This window comes from Aotus nancymaae, unplaced genomic scaffold (genome assembly GCF_030222135.1).
Source record: "Aotus nancymaae isolate 86718 unplaced genomic scaffold, 86718_ANA_hifiasm-v0.15.2.pri h1tg000077l, whole genome shotgun sequence".
Classification (NCBI taxonomy): Eukaryota; Metazoa; Chordata; class Mammalia; order Primates; family Aotidae; genus Aotus; species Aotus nancymaae.
This window is the reverse complement of record NW_026988492.1, coordinates 3,522,552-3,545,192: the sequence shown is the minus strand read 5'-3', so window position 1 is coordinate 3,545,192 and position 22,641 is coordinate 3,522,552. Positions and strand designations below refer to the sequence as shown.

At 37.2% G+C, this 22,641-nt stretch overlaps 1 protein-coding gene across 4 annotated transcripts in view; it reads right to left on the bottom strand.

Moving 5' to 3' along the window:
- ITGB1 (integrin subunit beta 1) overlaps nucleotides 1-22,641 on the bottom strand; it is a 139,689-nt gene that overhangs the window by 11,660 nt on the left and 105,388 nt on the right. For all 4 annotated transcript variants that reach the window (XM_064368478.1, XM_064368479.1, XM_021665195.2 and 1 more), the window contains exons 2-12: nucleotides 18,757-18,823; nucleotides 15,778-15,863; nucleotides 12,818-13,040; nucleotides 11,163-11,333; nucleotides 9,037-9,275; nucleotides 6,482-6,637; nucleotides 4,510-4,605; nucleotides 4,123-4,212; nucleotides 2,230-2,370; nucleotides 1,877-2,076; nucleotides 80-318 (exon numbers count right to left, since the gene is read on the bottom strand). In XM_064368478.1, coding sequence (XP_064224548.1) covers nucleotides 80-318; nucleotides 1,877-2,076; nucleotides 2,230-2,370; nucleotides 4,123-4,212; nucleotides 4,510-4,605; nucleotides 6,482-6,637; nucleotides 9,037-9,275; nucleotides 11,163-11,333; nucleotides 12,818-13,040; nucleotides 15,778-15,863; nucleotides 18,757-18,823 — 1,708 coding nt within the window. The remainder of the gene's footprint in view (nucleotides 1-79; nucleotides 319-1,876; nucleotides 2,077-2,229; nucleotides 2,371-4,122; nucleotides 4,213-4,509; nucleotides 4,606-6,481; nucleotides 6,638-9,036; nucleotides 9,276-11,162; nucleotides 11,334-12,817; nucleotides 13,041-15,777; nucleotides 15,864-18,756; nucleotides 18,824-22,641) is intronic.

Genomic DNA, 22,641 nt, shown 5'->3' with positions numbered 1-22,641 from the left:
GCACCAAGTAAACTCTTAAGATTTTTTTGAGGCATTAGATGGGATCACATCTTACAACCACTTCAAGCCCTTTACTTACCTCCACAAATTAAGCCATTGGATCTATCACAGTTGAAATTATCACACTCGCAGAATTTGCCGGAATAAATTTCATTTGTATTATCCCTCTTCCTACAAACACACTGTCCACAGATGCACTCTCCATTGTTACTGCAGATTTCTGAACTGTTTTCCTTCCTGCAGTAAGCGTCCATGTCTTCACTGTTGACTTCATCTGTGCTGCATTCACAATGTCTACCTACACGCCCCTCGTTGCACCTGAAGAAAGATTCCACAATTGCAATCACACAAAACAAAAATAATTTAAAAGAGAAATACTAGGAGCGGAAATAAAACTTTAAAAATTATCTCTTCGAGCTACCAATCTATTAGATGGGAGTGTCCATGCCACATGTCACAGATGTGTAGTGAAGTGTACACACATGTGCAAGCAAGGACAAATACACACAGGCGCACATGTACATCCCAGTCACTCAGGTTCTACAGAATATATGCAAGAGTCTAGGAAAAAAACTTCTTCAGGAAAGTAACAATTTTGGTGAAGATAAAAATATATCTAGCAATAAATTATGAACGACACATGTAGAAAGGCAAAATAAACTTAATTTTAGAGTACGTTAGTTACGTTTTTAAATGGTATGCTATTACATTTCCTATTCTAGGTGAACTCTCTCTAAATTTAAAGCAACAATCTATTAACCTAAAGAAATACAAACAACACATGCAAAAAAAGTGTATAAAAGTTGAAGAAAAGTGTACAGAAGCTGAAAAAAAAAACACACTGTGTATACAACTTAAAATATAACTAATATACTATTTAAAAATAAATTTATCCTACAGGTGCAGACTTTTCAGGATTATGTGTATTTTCAGAACACATAATGCTCACGCACACTGAATGCACTGATTCTGTATCTAGCAAAATACAAGCAAAGAAAGGCAAAGTATTTTCAAGATAATCTTTTTGGTTAAATGACATTTTACTAAAAATGGACCTGGCATGATTCAAACAGGATATGTACAACATGGAAAATTTAAAAATTCTAACATTTAAATTGTTATTTAGCACAGACAATGAAAAATTGATAGTGAGCTACAGCCATGCATTTCTTTCATGGTCAATAGCCCTTCTAAGCCTAGTCATTTGGGGCTGACACTGGATTAAAACACTCTCCCCTCCTCCTATTCTTTTACGGAGAAGCCTGTATTGAAAGTATACTCAGTTCTTATTTTTCAATTAAAAAAAGGAACCACAGTGTGAAAATACAATCTGAAGTAATTTTGTTAGTTTTCTTAGTATTAGATTCTACATGCTAAAAATGCCATTTTCTCTTTATTTTACAACACATTATTTTAAAAAAATTATTCCAACAATACAGAAGTACATGTAGTACAAGATAAACATCTTCTATTGCTTCATAATTCCATTTCCCAGATGAAATCGCCATCATCGGTTTGATGTTTTTTCAAAACATTTTTCTATAAATGTTTTACACAAGCTTATTTTGTTCTAGAAAATTCAGATTGCTCTCACATGAGAGAAATGCTATGTTAACAATTTGTTGAATATACTTTCATGGCTATAAAAGCTTTTATTTTAAAAGAGTAATTACTTTAAGAAGAAAAGGCAGGAAGGAGCTTCCTATAAATATCACACATAAGATCAACAAACTGATTTTGTGATAAGCAACCACAGTTAGAAAAAATATTTGCTCCAAATAGAGAGATATTCTCTGGATGTCCCAAAATATGACCTGCCTCTACTCTCTAAACCAATGTAGCCCTTTCTGTCACTATCTGACAATGACCAGCTTACCTGCACGCGCCACACTCAAACGTCCCGTTTCCTTCATGACACTTGGGACTTCCGGGGATGCCTTCGCTTTGGCATTCACATTCACAGATGTACTGAAGAATAACCTCTACTTCCTCCGTAAAGCCCAGAGGCCTAATTTTAAAGGTGTCAGAATCCTTTTTTGGACATTTATTTGAAGTTATGCTAATTTCAAATTGAACCTTGAAGGGAAAAAAAAGATCAACAACCAATTAAGAATTTAAATCTACTAAAAATACTTCAAAAAGCTTCTCACTTAACATTTCTCAAAGTATAAACTAAATTAGCTTATAAATAAGCAATGTTTTCTACAGAAAATGCTTTATACAACGTACCTCATCTCCAATGGAAATATTGGAACATTTTCTTCCATTTTCCCCTGTTCCATTCACCCCATTCTTGCAGTAAGATTTGTAACTTATTGTTACTCCTTCTGATAATTTGCTGTTTTCCAAAATGACTTCTGAGGAAAGGGACTAAAAGAATGCCTAATTATATACAGAAAAGTCAACAAAATGCTACTTGAATGCATAAAACCAATGGATAAACTGCTCAGAAATTTCAATAAAATATTTACAGGCCAAATCCAACTCAGTAACTAGAAAACACAGATGCCAGAGAAACAGGTTTAAATTAATAAAGATCCAATCTTCAAAATAAAATACACAATTCAAAAGAGTATTCCTGTTTTAATCACTGAGTTAAAATACTCAAGATCACACAGTACAGAGGGCTGTTACTAATTAGGAGGAGTCTTAAGAATGTGGAATAGGCCAGGCACGGTGGCTCACGCCTGTAATCCCAGTACTTTGGGAGGCTGAGGCGGGTGGATTACCTGAGCTCAGGAGTTCGAGACTGGCCTGGGCAACACGGTGAAACCCCATCTCTACTAAAATACAAAAAAAAAAACAAAATTAGCCAGGTGCGGTGGAATGCGCCTGTAATCCCAGCTACTTGGGAGGCTGAGAAAGAAGAATCGCTTGAACCCAGGAGCCAGAGGTTGCAGTGAGCCAAGATTGCTGCACTCCAGCCTGGGCAACAGAGCGAGACTCCGTCTCAAAAAAAAAAGAATGCGGAATAAATAAATGCTGTCTTCCCCATTGGCAAAATGGTGTTTCTGTGGTCCTACCCCTCCAGCTAACTATGGACTAGGGTACACAATCAACAATGCAGTCTGGGAACAAATTTGCTTAAAGAACCATTGTAGCCCAGCCAAAAAACGAAAAACAAAATCCCGCAAGAAGGAGGTATTCAAGCCAGTGCTTGTTGAAAGTATAAAACTATTCAGGGCAAATGGAGCTGGGGCAGTGGCAAGCTATCTCTTGTTCACACCCCTGAAAAGACAGGAATTAGGAAAATTATCCAAGACTGGGGAGGATGGAAAAGCTGTGGAACAAGTGAAATTTTAAAAACCTTTGTAAAAACCCCTCCGAATCAGGCCTTTGCAAAGCATTATGGTACCCCATGGCATGAAGTTAAAATGTTTAAAATTCAAGCTGCCACAGGGTTAGAGGGACGGGGGCTGAAAGTGGTGCATGCAGCACACAGGGTTACCATAATATTACAGCTGCCTTCAGATTATTTAAATGATTATTAATTAAGGCTAACTGGGCATAATTAAAGTATACTGAATTATGCTCAAAAAGGAGAAGCCAATTCCTCTTTAATTTCAATTCAACATCCTCCCATCTGTGGGTAGAAAAAGAACACTATAAATCCTTTTGAATTGGTGAATCACATGTGTATTTACATTTTTACAGATTTAGTGGTATATGTATATATGAATGTGTGTGCCTCCTGAAATAGAAAACTATATCCTTTGAAGAAGAGAAGAATTGGGGGGAAAAAAGTTTCTAGCATAGTTCATCAAAATAGATGACTCTATAAAAGATATTTTGGGGAGAAAAAAGATTGGAGAAATCCTATAAAAGTTTAAATGTAAGCCATGTTTTACAATTGCTTTCCAACAAGAAGATCTCTTCCTTAATGATAAACAAACAGATATTTGGAAATATTTCCCACATGCCTGTATCATATTTTTGCTTTGTTTAGGCTATGAATCTGCTTCTGTAAGACAACATGTATAAAGCTTTTCCTCCAGATACAGAATTTAAATTTCTTTGTAGTCCTTTGAGTTTGCCAAAGTGTGCACGAAGTTTTACTTTCTTTGAACAAAGTATTCCCAACAGGGTATTGTCCAAAACTGATCTTATTTAAGATGTACTCACATTGTATGCATCAATGATCAACTGAATTACATTGCTAGAATTTGCAGATAATGTTCCTACTGCTGACTTAGGGATCAAGTTTTTCAGTTCCTGCAATTAAAAGACAAAACATGTAAAATACAACTACTATTCATTCAACCAATTAGCATCTACCGAGTAACTTTTATCTTTAAAGGTCAGTTCCCAAATATTTCCTAAATAACTTTAGGGGTGAAACCTAGAAACCGGTTTTATGATATGTGATCAAAAATTAACATAAACCATTTTTGTAAAATCCAGTTTGCCTATCTGGTGGCATCTTCCCACATTTCAATTCAAACATGATTTGTCTTTAACAACTCAACAAAAAATACTTAGAATTTTGTTACTTTTATCTCACACATTTACCTTGTAAACAGGCTGAAATTCTTCAGTAACTGCAAAAATCGTCTGAATATTATTTTCACTGAGTTTCTGGACAAGGTGAGCAATAGAAGGATAATCCTAATAAATCAAGTAATAAAATTTAGTATGTAAATACACCCTTACAACCTATTCCAATTTTCAATCTAGTCATACATGCAAGATTATACGTAACTCAATTACAAGACTGCTTTATATAACTAGATTACATAAGTAATCTCTATATAGCTGGATTACATCTAGCTGCATATATATAACTAGATTTTATATATAGATTATAAGACTGCTTTTAAATAACAGTATCAAATGTAAATAATTGCTGAAGTAGTGTGTATACGTGAATTGCTAATCCTCTTCTCTGTACTTTCATGTATGAACAAAAATTTCCATATTCAAAAAATTTTAAATAGTAAAATTATCTATGTATATTAAATATAAGGACAATGAGATTAAAGAATAATTAAATATTCTGTTATCTACAACTTAAGAAAAGACCAAGATTCACCATTTGGATTTCTTTTAGAACTTGAATGATTTGCCAATATTTATTTTCAATAAAGGCCGAGTGACTGCTTTTAAAAATCGTCTAAGAGTATGAGACTAGATAAACTGTTTATTTAGAAATAGTACTGACTGTGCTTTTTATTTAGAAATAGTACTGCTGGGCCGGGCGCGGTGGCTCAAGCCTGTAATCCCAGCACTTTGGGAGGCCGAGGCGGGTGGATCACGAGGTCAAGAGATCGAGACCATCCTGGTCAACATGGTGAAACCCCGTCTCTACTAATACAAAAAAAAATTAGCTGGGCACGGTGGCGCGTGCCTGTAATCCCAGCTACTCAGGAGGCTGAGGCAGGAGAATTGCCTGAACCCAGGAGGCGGAGATTGCGGTGAGCCGAGATCGCGCCATTGCGCTCCAGCCTGGGTATCAAGAGCGAAACTCCGTCTCAAAAAAAAAAAAAAGAAAGAAATAGTACTGCTGTGGAGGGGAGTTGAGGCAAGGAGTGAAAGTGGCATCTAGGCATCCCTTTCCCACCCCAGCGAGGCCCTTGTCTGAGCAGAAGGAAGCAAATACAAAGCTGCATCTTCACAAACAGCAATGTTAGCTTTCCTGTGCTTTCTTTCTTTTTTTTTAATTGCACTTTAAGTTCTGGGGTACACGTGCAGATCTTGCAGGATTGTTGCATAGATACACACATACCATGGTGGTTTGCTGCATCCATCACCCCGTCACCTACAACAGTCATTTCTCCCAATGTTATTCCTCCTCAACCTCCCCGCCCCCGACTGTCCCTCCCCTAACCCCCCACCCCCAACAGACCCCAGTGTGTGATGTTCCCCTCCCTGCGTCCTAGTGTTCTCATTGTTTAACACCCGCCTACGAGTGAGAACATGCAGTGTTTGGTTTTCTGTTCCTGTGTCAGCTTGCTGAGAATGATGGTTTCCAGATTCATCCATGTCCCTACAAAGAACATAAATTCATCCTTTTTTATGGCTGCATAGTATTCCATGGTATATATGTGCCACATTTTCTTTGTCCAGTCTATCACTGATGGGCATTTGGGTTGGTTCCAGGTCTTTGCTACCGTAAACAGTGCCACAATGAACACATGTGTGCATGTGTCTTTGTTATAATAGAATGATTTATAATCCTTTGGGTATATACCCAGTAATGCTGGGTCAAATGGAATTTCTATTTCTAGATCCTTGAGGAATCACCACACTGTCTTCCACAATGGTTGAACTAATTTACACTCCCACCAAGTGTAAAAGTGTTCCTATTTCTCCATATCCTCTGCAGCATCTATTGTCTCCAGATTTTTTAATCAGGACTTCTACTTACCAAAATAGCAAAAACCTCAAACCCTGAGAAACCCCAAGCCAGTCACCCATAAACTCTGAGTATTAAACATTAAAATCCAACATAAACAATTTGCTGTGTAAGGAACTAAGCACTTACATAATAATGGCTCATTGTGTACATATTGTTTTCCAGGTGACATTGTCCATCATTTGGTAAAACAATGCCACCAAGTTTCCCATCTCCAGCAAAGTGAAACCCGGCATCTGTGGAAAACACCAGCAGCCGGGTAACATTCCTCCAGCCAATCAGTGACTTGAAAAGAAAAGGATTTTAATTTTAAAACACTATTCACAGTAATTCAACAAAAATCCTTTAATTTTCATACAAGCCACCATTGTATTTTTAACCTAATTCTGTATTTTCTCAGTATCTTCTCGTTACACGATGCTAATTATCTTGCTGAGAAATGCACAAAGCCCACTGAATGAAGCGCTTCCGTCCCATGTACAACTATATCCTGCCTGACCATCCATATCTCTCAGTTCTTTTTAAAAGCCTTTTTTTTGTTGTTGTTGTTGTGCTTATCATCAAATCTCCAGGAGCTAGCGTGCCAGCACACTGCTTAGCAAGCATTAAGCACTTGAGCATTTGCTGAATAAATGAATGTGTCTCAGCCTATCCTTACCTTACCCCACTGCTGCTGTCTTGTCCCCATCCACCTATCTCTGCTACGCCTTCTTTATCAGCCCACCATATGAGGCTTCCCTTTTTAATGACAGAAATAATTATCTTGTTTAATGATAATTTCACCCATTCTAACTCCTCAATCCGTACTGTTTAACTGCTCATTTACTTTATTCTTGACCTTTTCCAATAAAGAACTTAAAGTAACAGTAAAATCCTCTTCTCACTATGGCAATTTTATAATTATAAATTATATAATTAAGTAATTTAATTTCTTTAGTTAATTTACTTAATATATCTGTTTATACCTTCATAAGACTATAAAGTCCTTTAAGGTGGGAATCACATTTATTAACACTGGCAATTTTCCAAAAGTGGAATGTCTGTCTCTTTTGCATCTAGAGACATGGATGAGCATGACCAACACAGAAAAATAGCCACAACCAAAGGTGCTACAGCTTGTTTGATCCCACAGATTAAGGCCTAGCTGGAGGCAGCCCAGAGAACGCTCTGCTAACAAGCTGCTAACAGGTTCACAAATCAATGGCTAGTAAGAAAAGAGGTGTAAGGCCAAGCACTACCTGGAATGTTACTTGCTTCCGCTATAACACAGGGACTAACCTTAAATTGCAACCACTCCAGTCAAAAGTCAAAAGTAACAACAATATAGGAATGAGTATTTGCTGAATGCTCATTGGTACTTTATGGAAATTGCTGCATTTTAACTTCACAAGAGCCCTATGAGGTAAACACTATTATCATCCCTTCTTAAAGAGAAGAAAACAACCCTAGAGAGTTAGCTAAGTAAATTGGCCAGCATCAATGGCAATAGAAAAATTATTATCCACATTCCTTCACTTATTATTTTGAGTATCAATTAGCACCTTGGCAAAAACTGACTGAAAAGTAACCATTTAAGAGGCCTCTAAAATCAAAGAAGGTCATCTAGAGAATGAGGGCACTGGATGGAACAAAAATGAGACAACAGTAGGTACTCAGGACAAACTTGACCTCACGATGTTTTCTAGTTTCAGCCTCAGCCACTTCATTAAAGTGTCATCTCAAAGTACACAGCTGCTACATGGATCATAAAATGCCAATTACTGGTCCAACAGGGATGGGCTTGCTACTGAAGATCTTACAATTAAAATTACAAGTATCATATCACTTCTCAAAATACATCTATTCATATAGCTTACCAACTAGGGCTTAAAAAATTCTTTCTTTTTGAATTACTAAGACACAAGAGAAAGATCCATCTTTCAAAGACAGTGAGAAGAAAACTGACCAAAGAAAAATGATACAAGACACTCTCCCTTTGAGCAATTCCAAGGTTCCTGGTGATGCCTCAGATAATAACATCAATTCCATCTCTGGTACAAAGCCAGAAAGTTAGGACACCTGGGCTTTTCTAAAATCTAGACCACCAGCTACAGTACAGTGAGGTTGTCCCACTGTTTCAAATGGTTAGCATTCTGGCTTTTAAAAACCTGCATGAGGCCAGGTGTGGTGGCTCACACCTGTAATCCCAGCACTTTGGGAGGCCGAGGCGGGCAGATCACGAGGTCAAGAGATCAAGACCATCCTGGCCAACATGGTGAAACCCCTTCTCTACTAAAAATACAAAAATTAGCTGGGCATGGTGGCACACACCTTTATTCCCAGCTACTTGGGAGGCTGAGGCAGGAGAACTGCTTGAACCCGCAAGGTAGAGATTGCAGTGAGCCGAGATCGCACCACTGCACTCCAACCTGGCGACAGAGCAAGATTCCGACAGAGCGAGACTCTATCTCCCAAGAAAAAAAAAAGCCTACATGAATAAACTAACTGCCTGGTTTGCATAAGGATTAAATATGCTTTTATAAAGCACTTGTATAGAGGCAATTTATGGGATCATTTAAATTACTTCCCTAAGATAATCATGTATGAAAATTAAGGTCAATTTTTCTATTAACATAGTAAAATCACACTTAAAATTCACATACATAATAAAACAATATCCCCTTATAGGAAATGAATGCACTTACTCCACAAACTGCAACTTGCATGATGGCATCAAAACCACCTTCTGGAGAATCCAAATTTCCAGATATGCGCTGTTTTCCTACAAGTTCATTAAATACTTCTCCTTTATTAGTAAGACTGAGCACATTTTTGTAGCTAAATGGGCTGGTGCAGTTCTGTTCACTTGTGCAAGGATTCCTGAGCTTAGCTGGTGTTGTGCTAATGTAAGGCATCACAGTCTTTTCCACAAATGAGCCAAATCCTGTAAAGAAAAAAATGGTACATGGATGGATGGATGGATGATGGATGGAAAGGGATCTGCATTTTTTAAAAAATTAATCTACATGTAAGTGACTATGGACTGAACGTCTGTATTACCCCAAAATTCCTACATTGAAAACCTAATTCCCAACATGATGGTACTAGAAAGTGGGTCCCCTGGGAGGTGATTAGATCATGGGGCAGAACCCTCATGAATGGGATTAGTGACTGATACAGTTTGGGTACTTGTCCCCGCCCAAGTCTCACGTTGAAATGTGATCCCCAATGTTGAAGGTGCGGCCTGGGGAGCGGTATCTGGGTCACAGGGGCAGATCCCTCATGGCTTGGTGCTGTTCTGACCATAGTGAGTGAGTTCTCACGAGATCTGGTGTTTAAAATTGTGTGGCACCTCCCCCTACCTCTTGCTCCTGCTCCCACCATGTGAGAAACCTGCTCCCTACTTTGCCCTCTGCCATGATTGGAAGCTTCCTGAGCTTGCTGATGCTAGTGCCATGTTTCCTGTACAGTCTGCAGGACAGTAAGCCAATTAAATCTCTTTTCTTTATAAACTACTCAGTCTCAGATATTTCTTTATAGCAATGTTAACAGACTACCACAGTGACCTTATCAAAGAAGCCCCAGAGAGCTGCTGTCCCCCTGCTGCTATGTGAGTACATGGGAAGAAGGTATCATCTATGGACCCAGAAGAGGACCTTTATTAGATGTTGAATCTGCCTTGATCTTGGACTTCTCACCTCCAGAGCTGTGAGAAATAAATTTCTGTTTTTCATAAGCCACTTAGTTTATGGTATTTTTTACAGCTGTGCAAATGGACTAAGACCTAAGTCAACCTTTATATTTTGCTTCCCTACTTTAAAAACAACTCACATTCATTTTCTTGGCACATCAGCCGTCAATAATGGCATGTTGAACAAATGAATAAATGAATATTCTAGAATCCTGGCCATTTTAAAAAAGACTAATTTGGTAGGAGCTTCCTATTACCATGGTCCTTGAATTATGCTTACTGAATAAAAGAATATTTTAAGCAAGTGCTATTTTTTTGTTTCCACTAAAATAGAGCTAATTTTTGAAAGGCCTCATGACTGTCAAATCTTTCTACTATTCTGTAGGTAAACCTCAAGCTGAGGATGCATGAAATGAGAAAAATAAAGTTTGGAAAGCGGATCATCATCACATGAAAAATCCAGATCTAAGGTGACATCAGGCTATACAGGCAGGTGCAGTCATACTAATTAGTAATTAGATAAAATCTGGGTACTCAACACATGTTTATAAAATAAGTCGTAAGGCCCAGGTGCTGTGGCTCACGCCTGTAATCCTACTACTCTGGGAGGTCAAGACAGGTGGATTACCTGAGGTCAGGAGTTCAAGACCAGCCAGACCAACATGGTGAAACCCTATCTCTACTAAAAATACAAAAAATTAGCTGGGCGTGGTGGCAGACGCCTGTAATCCCAATTAATCGGGAGGTTGCAGCAGGATAATCACTTCAGGAGGTGAAGGTTGCAGTGAGTCGAGATCGCGCCATTGCACTCCAGCCTGGCCAACAAGAGTGAAATTCCATCTCAAAATAAAATAAGCCATAAAATAAATGAACAAGTTCCTGTGAAAACAAGCATGCAAGTCATTATCTATGAGGTAAAATCTGTGTCAAACAGTAGCACCCAGTGACAGAGGAACAAGGTGGCAAGAAGGATTACTAAACATGTGACTATAATATCAGTTTCCACTTAGAAAAGACTAAAAACTGGCGTGTTTATCTCACAAGTATATTGTGAGGGACAAAAGAAGAAAATATAAAACCACCTTTGAGAATTGCCAAGACTTCATAAATGAAAATGATCAATGTTCCCAACATTCCTACCAATTCTGAAGTCGGAAGTAATCCTCCTCATTTCGTTCATCAGATCTGTTCCGAGACTTTTTACATTCTCTAAATCATCTTTCATTGAGTAAGACAGGTCCATAAGGTAGTAGAGGTCAATAGGATAGTCTTCAGCTCTCTTGAATTTTAATGTAAATGTCTGTGGCTCCCCTAATTAGACAAGAGATTAGAAAATGAAACTTGCCTGCTGGCAATCAAATGCAAATAAGAAAAACCAAATAAATGTGATTTACATGGTAAACACGATAAAACACGTTGTCCTAATTTTTATAAAAACCTGGGAACTCTGTAAGTAACTCAATGAGTATGAACTCAATTTCATTAAACAAATACTTAAAACACCAGGACTTCAGGATGCAAAACTAAAAAAGACATCCCCAATCCACAGTGGACAAGACAGACAAAAAGTCGGTTTACAAGAGAAGAAAACAAATAGAACACCATAAATTAGTCTGGAGAGGGCAAAGCAGAACACATATAGGGTACAACTGACTTCCTAGACACCGAGGTTGTGAACTCTGTTCTGTGTGTAATTGGATGATGCTCTCTGCAAGTGAATAATATGATCCGATTTTCACTTTAGAAAACTTGGCAGGAAGTTTAAAAATAAATTATTGAGGCAAAGAGACTAATCTACAAAAGAAATCCAGAGAGAGATGATGAAGGAGACGAGAGAGATACAAGAGATGTTAACGTAATCTACGTAGAAAATACAGGAGAAAGAAGGTTTGGATGAAAATGTAATTAAAATTTTAACTTGTAGTTTTCTCTATATAGATTTCTAATAGGCAGTTGGAGAAATGGGTTTGGAGCTCAAAAAAAGTCTGTGTTGCTACAGCATACAATTGGTTTTAAAGCTATGAGAGGAAAACTGACATTCAGGTGGACTACAAAAACTGAGAAAGAAAAAAGACACAAAAAGGGGCCTGGAAAGCAATGGTAAAAGACACAAGCAAAAATACAAGGAGTGTATCACTGATCAAGGGGAGAGCACTTCAAAAAGTACAAAGTGACACTAGGTACAGAAGGGTTTTTTAAAAAAAAGCCCTGACAAGGGTCTGCGGGCTGAAGGTGATGGTGGAGCAGGATGAGGAGGCGAGGCCTGACCTGGCTGAGGAGGGGCCGGGAGGGAAGTCAGGGGACAGGGCCACTCACCATTCTTCTGACAAGAAAGGCTGGAAATCAGAAAAGAGATGAAGAGCCCTTTTTTTTAAATTCATTTTTAGATGTGGGACTGACAGACATAATTACAAAAACCTTAACAGCTTAATAATACTAAACAAATACAAAGAAAAAGAATAGGTTAAAATGTTGATTTTATAATATATCATGTAATTAGACCAGAGGATGAACACTTTCATTTTTAAAACTCACAAAATCTAATTAATAATTTCTGAATCTAACAAAATTTACTTTGAACATTAAGGCAACATTTAATATTATTCCAAGTATATGTGTCTTACAATTGTTGTATATGCATAAAGTTTTCTAAAATTTAACCAAGTCCATATTTTTAATTGCCAGTTCACATGTAAAAACGAGCCTTCAACAGAAACTGGTCAGAGCTTGCATAAAGCTGGTGTCAAATGCCTCAAGTAGACACAGAGGTTATTCATAGCGTTGGGCTTCCATACCTGATCTTAATCGCAAAACCAACTGCTGTGGTTGGATCTGAGTAATATCCTCTGGCTTAAGCTTCTCTGCCGTTCCTTTGCTACGGTTGGTTACATTTTTATTTTTCTTTATATCTTTGGAGCCTCTGGGATTTTCTATGTCATCTGAAGGGCAACCTTTCTTTTTTAAGGCTTCTAAGTCATCACATCGTGCAGAAGTAGGCATTCCTTCTTGTAAAAAAGTCTAAATGACATATAAAACACAGGTATAAATAAGAAGTGTAATGGCCAAACCTTTTTACATAATGATTGCAAATAAGCAATTAAGTTGCAAAACATTAAATTACATCTAATGTACCTCAATTCTGGCTTTGAAACAAAATGCTCACTTCATCCAAACTCCAAGAAGTATTCTTGTTTAAAAACAATCATTTCCAAGAAAGTAATACCTTTCCCAGAACTGACCCAAGTGTACATATTAAATGCTCTATCTTGTAATTCAGAGTATCTAATCAAAAGCAATTTCTTCAGTGAAATCACTAATTGAGCATGGTTAATAGCTACTAATAATATATACATATACCCCAAGTATCAGACCATTTCTCCAAGATTTCCTTTAGAAAGTCCTTACAAAGCCTCTCATATTACATGGCACTCTCCCTCCCCATCACAGTATGTTGAACAACCCAATGTTTAGGGAAAACAGATTAGCTTTAAAAAAACTCAATTAATTATGGCATTTTTAAAAAGAAGAAAACAAAATTTAGCACAGATTAAGTATTCCTACAGGTTTGAAAAATTTCAAGTATTAGCTATTATTGTAAATAAATTTTTTTTAAAAATTTAGAAAGCAAAATAGTAAGTAATTATATGACAAGGATAAAGGTCCTAATGGCAGATAAATTGCAAAAAAGAAAAATAAGATCGTAATGGCACATGAATGGCTATTTGTAGTAGTAAAATTTCTAGTAATGACAAAGATTTTAAATGTGCTATCCTCAAACAACCTAGGCAGAAATAAAAATTTAATCAGATAACTGAAATGTACTTTAGTGAATACAAAAACAGTGCTGTTAAAGATCTATACAAAGACTTTGAATAAAGGTGTTTAATGAAATGTGAAAATGGAGAGAAAACAGTGACATTATATATGGTATTTATATATTAAATATCAATTTAATGGTGCTGTAGAAAATAACAGTAAGTGAAGATATTTCAATTAAAAAATACACAATAGTTTTTACACAGGATTTTTTAAGAGAAACATCACACTAATGAGAGTATTTATGTAATCAACAACTGGAAGGGAATACCAAGAATCAGATAATTCAAAGCTGCACACTTTATTAAACCTAAACTACTACCTACCAAAACACAAGATCCTGGTGAATTACGTTTCTAAATAATAACCAATCCAGGAAACTTTACGTTCATGACACCCAAATAAAATTTCACTGAATATATTCAGAAAGCCTTGGCCGGGCGCGGTGGCTCAAGCCTGTAATCCCAGCACTTTGGGAGGCCGAGGCGGGTGGATCACGAGGTCAAGAGATCGAGACCATCCTGGTCAACATGGTGAAACCCCGTCTCTACTAATACAAAAAATTAGCTGGGCACGGTGGTGCGTGCCTGTAATCCCAGCTACTCAGGAGGCTGAGGCAGGAGAATTGCCTGAACCCAGGAGGCGGAGGTTGCGGTGAGCCGAGATCACGCCATTGCACTCCAGCCTGGGTATCAAGAGCGAAACTCCGTCTCAAAAAAAAAAAAAAAGAAAGCCTTAATTTTAAGAATTATGCTCTAAACCTTGAAGGCTAAGATAACCCTCAACGACAGATAAAGCTACAGTCCCCATAAAATGGATGCTGTTAACAATAGCAGCTACCACTTATTAAGTGAAACTGCTTTAAGTTCATCAATTCTAATTATTGTACCAATAGATAAAGAAGATATTATCATCCTCATTTTTCAGATATGAAAACCAAGAGCTTCGGTTACATAAGCCTTGCCTGAGACAAACTCACAACACTCCTTATTTCCTCCACTGTTGCCAATGTAATCCCAGCACACCACTTTTAGAAAGTGCCATTAGAAAAATTTTGAAAAAACAAAACCTCTCATTTTTTCTTTCATATGGTCAAATCATATGACTTATCTGACACTCGACTACTTAGGTGTACAAAAACAGGCACTTGAAATTTGGGCCCAAATGCCTACATGGAAACACAATCAATAACCCCTTGACCTTCTGATATTAGTTATTCATCCTGTGATAAATTATACAACCTCAAAATAACTTTTCCTTGCCACCTGTTCTGACTTACTCATTCATTAATTCATCGACTCATTGAATATTTAGTGGGCTTTGTGGAAGGCACCATATTAGGAAAAATATAGAGATGACAAAAGTGAATAAATCCAAACCCTCATTAACCTCAAAGAACTTATATTGGGATGCAAATCAATTCTAGTAGTTTAAATCAAATATAATTAGGAAGGTTAATTTATACCTCCCCATAAAAAAGGGGAAATCTAAAACAGTCAAACTAAATGACTAGGATTTCTTTGAAAGTTCTCCAGTAAAAATATAGAATGTGCCACAAAGATAAGCTACGTATGTATGTATTTTATAACTGTTTAGCAGCCACACACGGAAAAAAAGAGGAAATTAATTTTAATACTTATAACATGTTACAACATTACATTTTTAAATATACAAAAATTATCATTTCATCATTTTTTTAATTAAGTCTTTGAAATCTTGTATATCTCTGAAACTTAGAGCAATTCTAATTTACTAAAGTCCTCGACAGCCACCTGTGCCTAGCAGCTACTGTGTTGAACCACATAGCTCCAGACCATCATGTTATTCAATAAGTATTGATTTACATAAAAATTAATCTGTACTTCCCAAGGATACAGCACTGAGCCACACTAAATGACCAGGGAACAAATGGAAAAGACTTGAGGAACACCTTACTTACTGAATTTGTGCACCACCCACAATTTGGTCCTGCTTGTATACATTCTCCGCATGATTTGGCATTTGCTTTTAAACATCTATTTTCATCTGTCAGGAAGAAGAAAGAAGAGAATATTTTACTTGAAATGTCAGAGAGAAAAATAGTGAAAAATCAGGATCACAATGACAATGCAATATATGTAAATGTCAAATATGAATACTATGACCTAGATAGCATCTAAACTAGACCTTCCCCAAAGAGAGCAGGATTTTTAAATTTAATTTTTAATTTTTGTGGGTAAATAGATATACACAAGTATGGGGTACATGAGATATAAAACAGGCATACAATGCATAACAGTCATTTAATAGTAGATAGTGTATTCATCCCCTCAGGCCTTTATCCTTTGTGTTACAAAGAGTCCACTTATACTCTTTTAGTTATTTTTAAATATACAACTAAATTATTATTGACTATAGTCACCCTGTTGTGCTACCAAATACTAGGTCATATTCATTCTTTCTATTTTTTTGCACCCCTTAACACTCCCGACTTCCACCCTCTCACTACCTTTCCCAGCCTCTGGTAACCATCCTTTTACTATCTCCATGAGTTCAATTGTTTTAATTTTTAGCTCCCACAAATAAATGAGAAAAATGCAAAATTTGACACCATGATTTTGGATCACCTTGGGACTGAAAGCCACAGAGACACACAGTTATCTTCCCTATCTTCTGTATTAAACACTAAATCCTTTTTTTCAAAGGCATAATTCAGAATTTATCATTCTCGATTGTCATAAATGTCATGAGTTTTTTAAAAACTGGGTAAAGTTCTTGTCATTTAATTCATTTTACCATATCCATAAGAATCTTAAGGGCTTTCCCTTCATTTTCAGTATGCTAAATAATTGAAAAGTCCATATTCATCTAATCCATAATCCTATTATTTCTCAGTTCAAAGTATGTTTTATAAGAGTATGCCTTCCACATGGTAAGCACTACTACAGACTGTCTCCAACCTATCTTTTCTGATTACAAACCCAGCATATGCTTCTTACAGAAAATCTGGAAAACACATAAGAGCATAAAGAACAAACTAAAACTTACTAAGAACTAAAGAACAAACTAAATCTGTTAACTAAAAGAAAACTGTTGCTAACATTTTTGCTAACATTTCTTTCCAGTCTTTTTCCTATGCAGATAAATAGCAAGGAAGCAAGCATATATGTATTAGCAGATGCACTATTTACGTGAAACTGAAGACACACTTTATATATACAGTTACATAGTTTTGTATGCTGTTTTTTATACCTTATCCTAAGTTTTTATTCTTGTCATTACAAATTATATTTTTAAATCTAGCTTTTAATGATTATGTAATATTTTAATATATGAGTGTACCCTATTTAATGCTGGACAAATTTAGATTGTCTCCAAATGTATGTGTCCACGGTTCACACATGCTTGCTCACATACACACATAAACCCCCAAGTATACATATACACATACTGTACTACACGCACATACATACACTGATGACCATTCTTACATATAAACCTTAGTACACATCTGATTATTTCCTTATAACAAATTCCAAAAGAGTAACTACTAAGTTGAAGAGTATAGTAACATTTCTAGAATTCTCAATACACACTAATTTCTATCCAAAAGTAACATACAATTGACGCTCTGTATCTGTGTTTCCACATCAGTGGGTTCAAGCAACCACAGATCAAAAATGTTTGGGGGAAAAAAGGGTCAGTACTGAACATCTTGTCATTATTCTCTAAACAATATAGTATAAGAACTATTTACACAGCATTTACATTGTATTAGGTATTATAGATAATCTAGAGAAGATTTAAATTACACAGGACGGTATGTGTGGGTTATAACAAATATCATGCCATTTTATATTAGGGACTTGAGCACTTGTGGATTCTGGTATCTGAAGAAGGTTCTGGAACCAATTCCCCATGGATACCATAGGGCGACACTACTAATATAAGCCCCACAAAATGGCAGTGTACAAATACCATTTTACCACACCCCCAACAAAATAAAGTGCTTTAGTATTTAAAAAAATTGTTGCTGATTTAACAAGTAAGTGTAAATTAGAATATCAATTCAGTGGTCAAGCCTATCAATTTCAGGTTTTACAACTAACCATTTCTTTTATAATTTTCTGTTATGTCTTTTGCAAATTTTTGTTATGTTTCTCAGTTTTTATTGGATTTCTACACACATTAATGAAGTTGAACCTCTGTTTAGTTTCTCATCTTGTTTATGATGTTCTGCCATATAATTTTTTTGTTCTTGTTGATTTTATGTAATTTAAATTTATCAGTACTTTCTTTTATGGTCTCTTGCTTCATTTTTACTATTTGTAGTAAGTCCTTCCAATCTTGGTATCAAACTGCTCTATGCAGTGTACTTTCTCACGATTTGGAGGATAGAACTGAGTGCCCATTATTCCAGATATGGAAGCATATCTTTATAGAAGGGTTAAATATGTTTTCAGCTTTATTTTCACTGCACTCCTAGATGATGCCAACATTTTTGCCAGACTTTTTGATTGAAGAGTGAGAATGTCTTCTAGAAAGTCAACTGTTCTGTTTTTACTTTTTAGATAATAATGGGCAGCTCATAATCTTCCATTCTAAACATTTGCTTTATTTGCTTCTAAATGTACTACATGCCTTTGCCTTCTTTCTGTTCACTTAACTCACTCTCATGTTCTCAAAAGATTTTCATGCAGTGTGTTCAATCCCTACCATTTTAGTACTTCACCAGTCAACCTGCCTCCCATCATCCTGGGTGGCAGGGGTGAGGGGAGCTGACCATGAAGGATCCTGCCCTTTCTCTCAGTGAGATGGGGCCACTGCAGGGCCTCCAGAAGGAGCAGTATGACTTAGGTTCTCACATAAACCTAACTGGTCAAAGAGTGACACAAGATAAAGAAATAAAAAGACAACTAAGAAAACTTTTTGTTTTTACCTGTTTGGCCGAACACACAGCAAACTGAACTGATCAGTCCAATCCAGAAAATCAGTTGTAAATTCATCTGAAATATAAAATATGCCTTATATTAATAATAAAGAAAATGAGAAATTGCATTGAATAGAAAGTATTCCCGTACCTTCTGTTGTTGCTCTTACAAATATGATGTCTTTCAAACCATTTCACTCCAGTCCCTTTCCACAAACCCTTGCCCATCTCCCCTCACAGCTGGTTCCCTCACCTCGCACCTACACTGCAAAAATAACTTCCATACCAGAGCCCCAGAACCCATTCGGGCCTTTCTCTAAAGCAAACTGAATATATTTTAACACTGACAGTGCTAAAAAAAAAAATGAGTGTTAGGTATTCCTCAACACCATAAAAGCTACTAAAATCTCAGCCCATTGAATCTCTTATCTCCATGATCTCCTGTGGCTCCCAGGGGCCCAAATCAGCATATCCAGATGCCTCAGTTACCTCAATGCTGAATGTTAGTTTTCAAAAACCTGATCAAGTTATCCCCCTGCTAACAATGCTTCATCAGTTTTTATTTCTCCTCAGGCTAAGACTAACAACCCGCATAAGGCCCCAAATAGATTTTTGAACTTGATCTCCTATTACCTCTCTTTTTTAAGAAAATCAACTTCTGCCAGGAGCAGTGGCTCACACCAGTACTCCCAGAACTGTGGGATGCTGAAGGAGGCGAATCACTTGAGGTCAAGAGTTTGAGACCAGCCTGGCCAACATGGTGAAACCCCAGCTCTATTAGAAATACAAAAATTAGCTGGGCATGGTGGTGTGTGCCTGTAGTCCCAGCTAGTCAGGAGACTGAGGCAGGAAAATCACAAGAACCCAGGAGGCAAAGATTGCAGTGAGCCGAGATCGTGCCACTACACTCCAGCCTGGGTAACAGAGCTAGATTCCAGCTCAAAAAAAAGAAAAGAAAAGAAAATCAACTTCTGTGCATGGAATTAGTAAAATATTCACTTTAATTTCCTAGAGTGTCCAGAATCCCACCCTCCTGCCAAAAAAAAAAAGGAGGGCATAAGACAAAATTGGAGAAGTCTTGTCTTCTAGAACCTCTAACAAAAAAATTTGTTAATATCCTACATATTAAATATAACTATCCCAATCTCCTACTATTACGTATATATGTAAGTATTTCCCCTGAATCAAAGCTTTCACACTGATATGAATCTGTAACTTTGATCTGGTCAAAGATAGCTATGGCCACTGGTTGCTGACCTGATCCCTTAACTACTTACTGCTCTTGGACTAGCAGCCAGTCTAATAATTATATATAAATATCTGTCCCTTCACAAGCCAAAATAGAAAGTTTTTTAACCCAACAAACTGAGAGCAGATGGCTGCAAGAAACCAACTGGTAGTTCCATGAACTGGTACAAGTTTTTGGGAAATAATTTGACAATTTACATCAAAAACCTAATTTTTTGGGAAATAATTTGACAATTTACATCAAAAACCATTAAAAAAAATTCCTATCCTCTAGTAATCCACCTACTGGGAATTCACCCTAAGAAAATGAGTAAATATATAAAAGGTGATATACATACACATACACACACACACACACACATTCGTTACAGTACTCCAGTATATTCACAAGAGCAAAAAATGTAAATATCCTATATCCAATAATAGGGAAATCTAACTGCATCAAGTTTATGGACTATTAGATAGACTATACAATAATAAAATGCAGCAACATTAAAAGAGTTATAGAATAATTTTGGATGCAAAGTACACAATAAGATGAGAAGAACCTGACTTTCTCAAGACAGCAGAAAAAAAAAAGAGAGGAACATAAAAATAATACTAACAGTTTCACATAATCTGAGGATAATAAAGCTATATATACAATATAAAGACGAGGGCCATTTGTTTTGCAAAACGTTAGTCTTCTTTCTACTTTTTTTTTTTTTTTTTTTTTTTTTGAGACAGAGTCTTGCTCTGTCTGCCAGGCTGGAGTGCAGTGGCACAATCTTGGCTCACTGCAACCTCCACTTCCCGGGCTCAAGCAATTATCCTGCCTTAGCCTCCTGAGTAGCTGGGATTATAGGTGTGTGCCACCAGGCCCAGATAAATTTTGGATTTTCAGTAGAGACAGCGTTTCACCATGTTGGCCAAGCTGGTCTTGAACTCTTGACCTCAGGTGATCCGCCCACCTCAGCCTCCCAAAGTGCTGTAATTACAGGCGTAAGCCACCATGCCCAGCCCTTCCTTTCTTAATGAAAACAACTGTAGCACAGTTTAACTGTGCAATTCTTTTTCTTGGTAGATTTCCTTTAATAAGAAAACAGTTCACTGAATTCCAAATTAACACTATTTCTTTTACAGACCTCCGTCTTCAAGGGCTTACACTCCAAGATGCTATTACCTCAGAGACAATGCTTTAAGTTGTGCTCTGAGCACCCGAGAGAAAAGAGCTAAGAGTAATGTGAAAAATTATCCACTTCTGCAATCGTGCTCAGCCAAGCAGGCTGTTATGCCTGAGCTTGCAGTTTTGCTTACATATCACTTGTGACTATATTCAAGAGACCAGCAAAATCTGAGTGTCACAGAAGTGTGAAATGCCTACCAATTCACCTTTCAAGGCCTGCCTAAAAGGTTTAATGTGTGATAAATCCATTAGACTATAATCCTAAGCAAGTCAACTAATGTTATCACAATTCCAAAGCTATGACTACAGACACCTGGAACATTAAAGTTCCTGAGAAGATGCATTACTGTGATTAATGAAGCATGCAGGCAGTTTCCACACAAAGGGAGCAGAACAAATATTTGTTCCATATATGGACAGATACATGTTTCTTCAGGATACGAATTCAGGCTGTTTAATAATCACTAGAGACTGCTTTGAGAAATGTGTCAACATATCACACATTTCAGACAATAATCACTAAGATGAAGCTATTAGGTAACAGAAAATGTTTCCTAACATTCGAGGACACACAGCTTTAAAACACTACTTTAAATGTCACTGCCCTTTTCCTTCTATAAACCTTTACAAGGCAAAAAAAATCAACCTTCTGAAACCTTAGTGCCTCTGGAAGAGCTCCAAACCCGAAGAAGGCAAAACAAGGCTTCAGTGTTGAAGAACAGCTGAGAGAACAAGGCCAGCAGCTGGAAACAGTTTAAGGACAGATGTCAATGCTCCTGTGACTGGAGGGGCACTGGCAAGAAACAGAGAGGCACTGCCATTGGATAGTGATGTCTGTAAAAGGCCAAGCTTTCTCTCAAGGAAAGGAAAAGGCCAGAGGATGATGCCAATTAAGAACACAGAAGAGCTACAGGACCAGGAGGCAAGCCACAGAGAGCTGGACAGGAAAGGAGAGGCAGAGGGCCAGGCAGCCTTCCTCTCAATGCTGCTGGCCTTTCCTTCTGCCGGTACTGGGCACCCCCTGCACATGCAAGGGGAAGGGAAAGGAACAGGTGCCCGGAGTCCTATGTTGCAAAGCTCCCAGGGCTAAGTGGGCCTAGGAAACGCCTGCATTGAATTTACCTGGATGCCCACCCCAGGCTTAAAATCCACAGTCTCTGAGCATGGGGCCTGGACTCTGGTGATTCTTTTTCTGAGAAAAGGACCCGAAGGAATTTCCTCCCAATGACATTCCATATAAAACAGACTATGAAGGGACAATAAGGAAAGATGCCTTTCACATGCTGTCCTGATGCCAACGCTTGTCTCCTCTTCATCGTCAAAGTCTAGAAATAGTTGTTTACAATGGTCTCCATTTCCTACCTACCTTCCCTCTTCTCAACCCAGTACCTTCATGTGTCACTTAACGAAGAAAGAGCTCTGAGAAATGTGAAGGCAATTTCATTATTGTGCAACCACTGCAGTGCACTTACACAAACCTA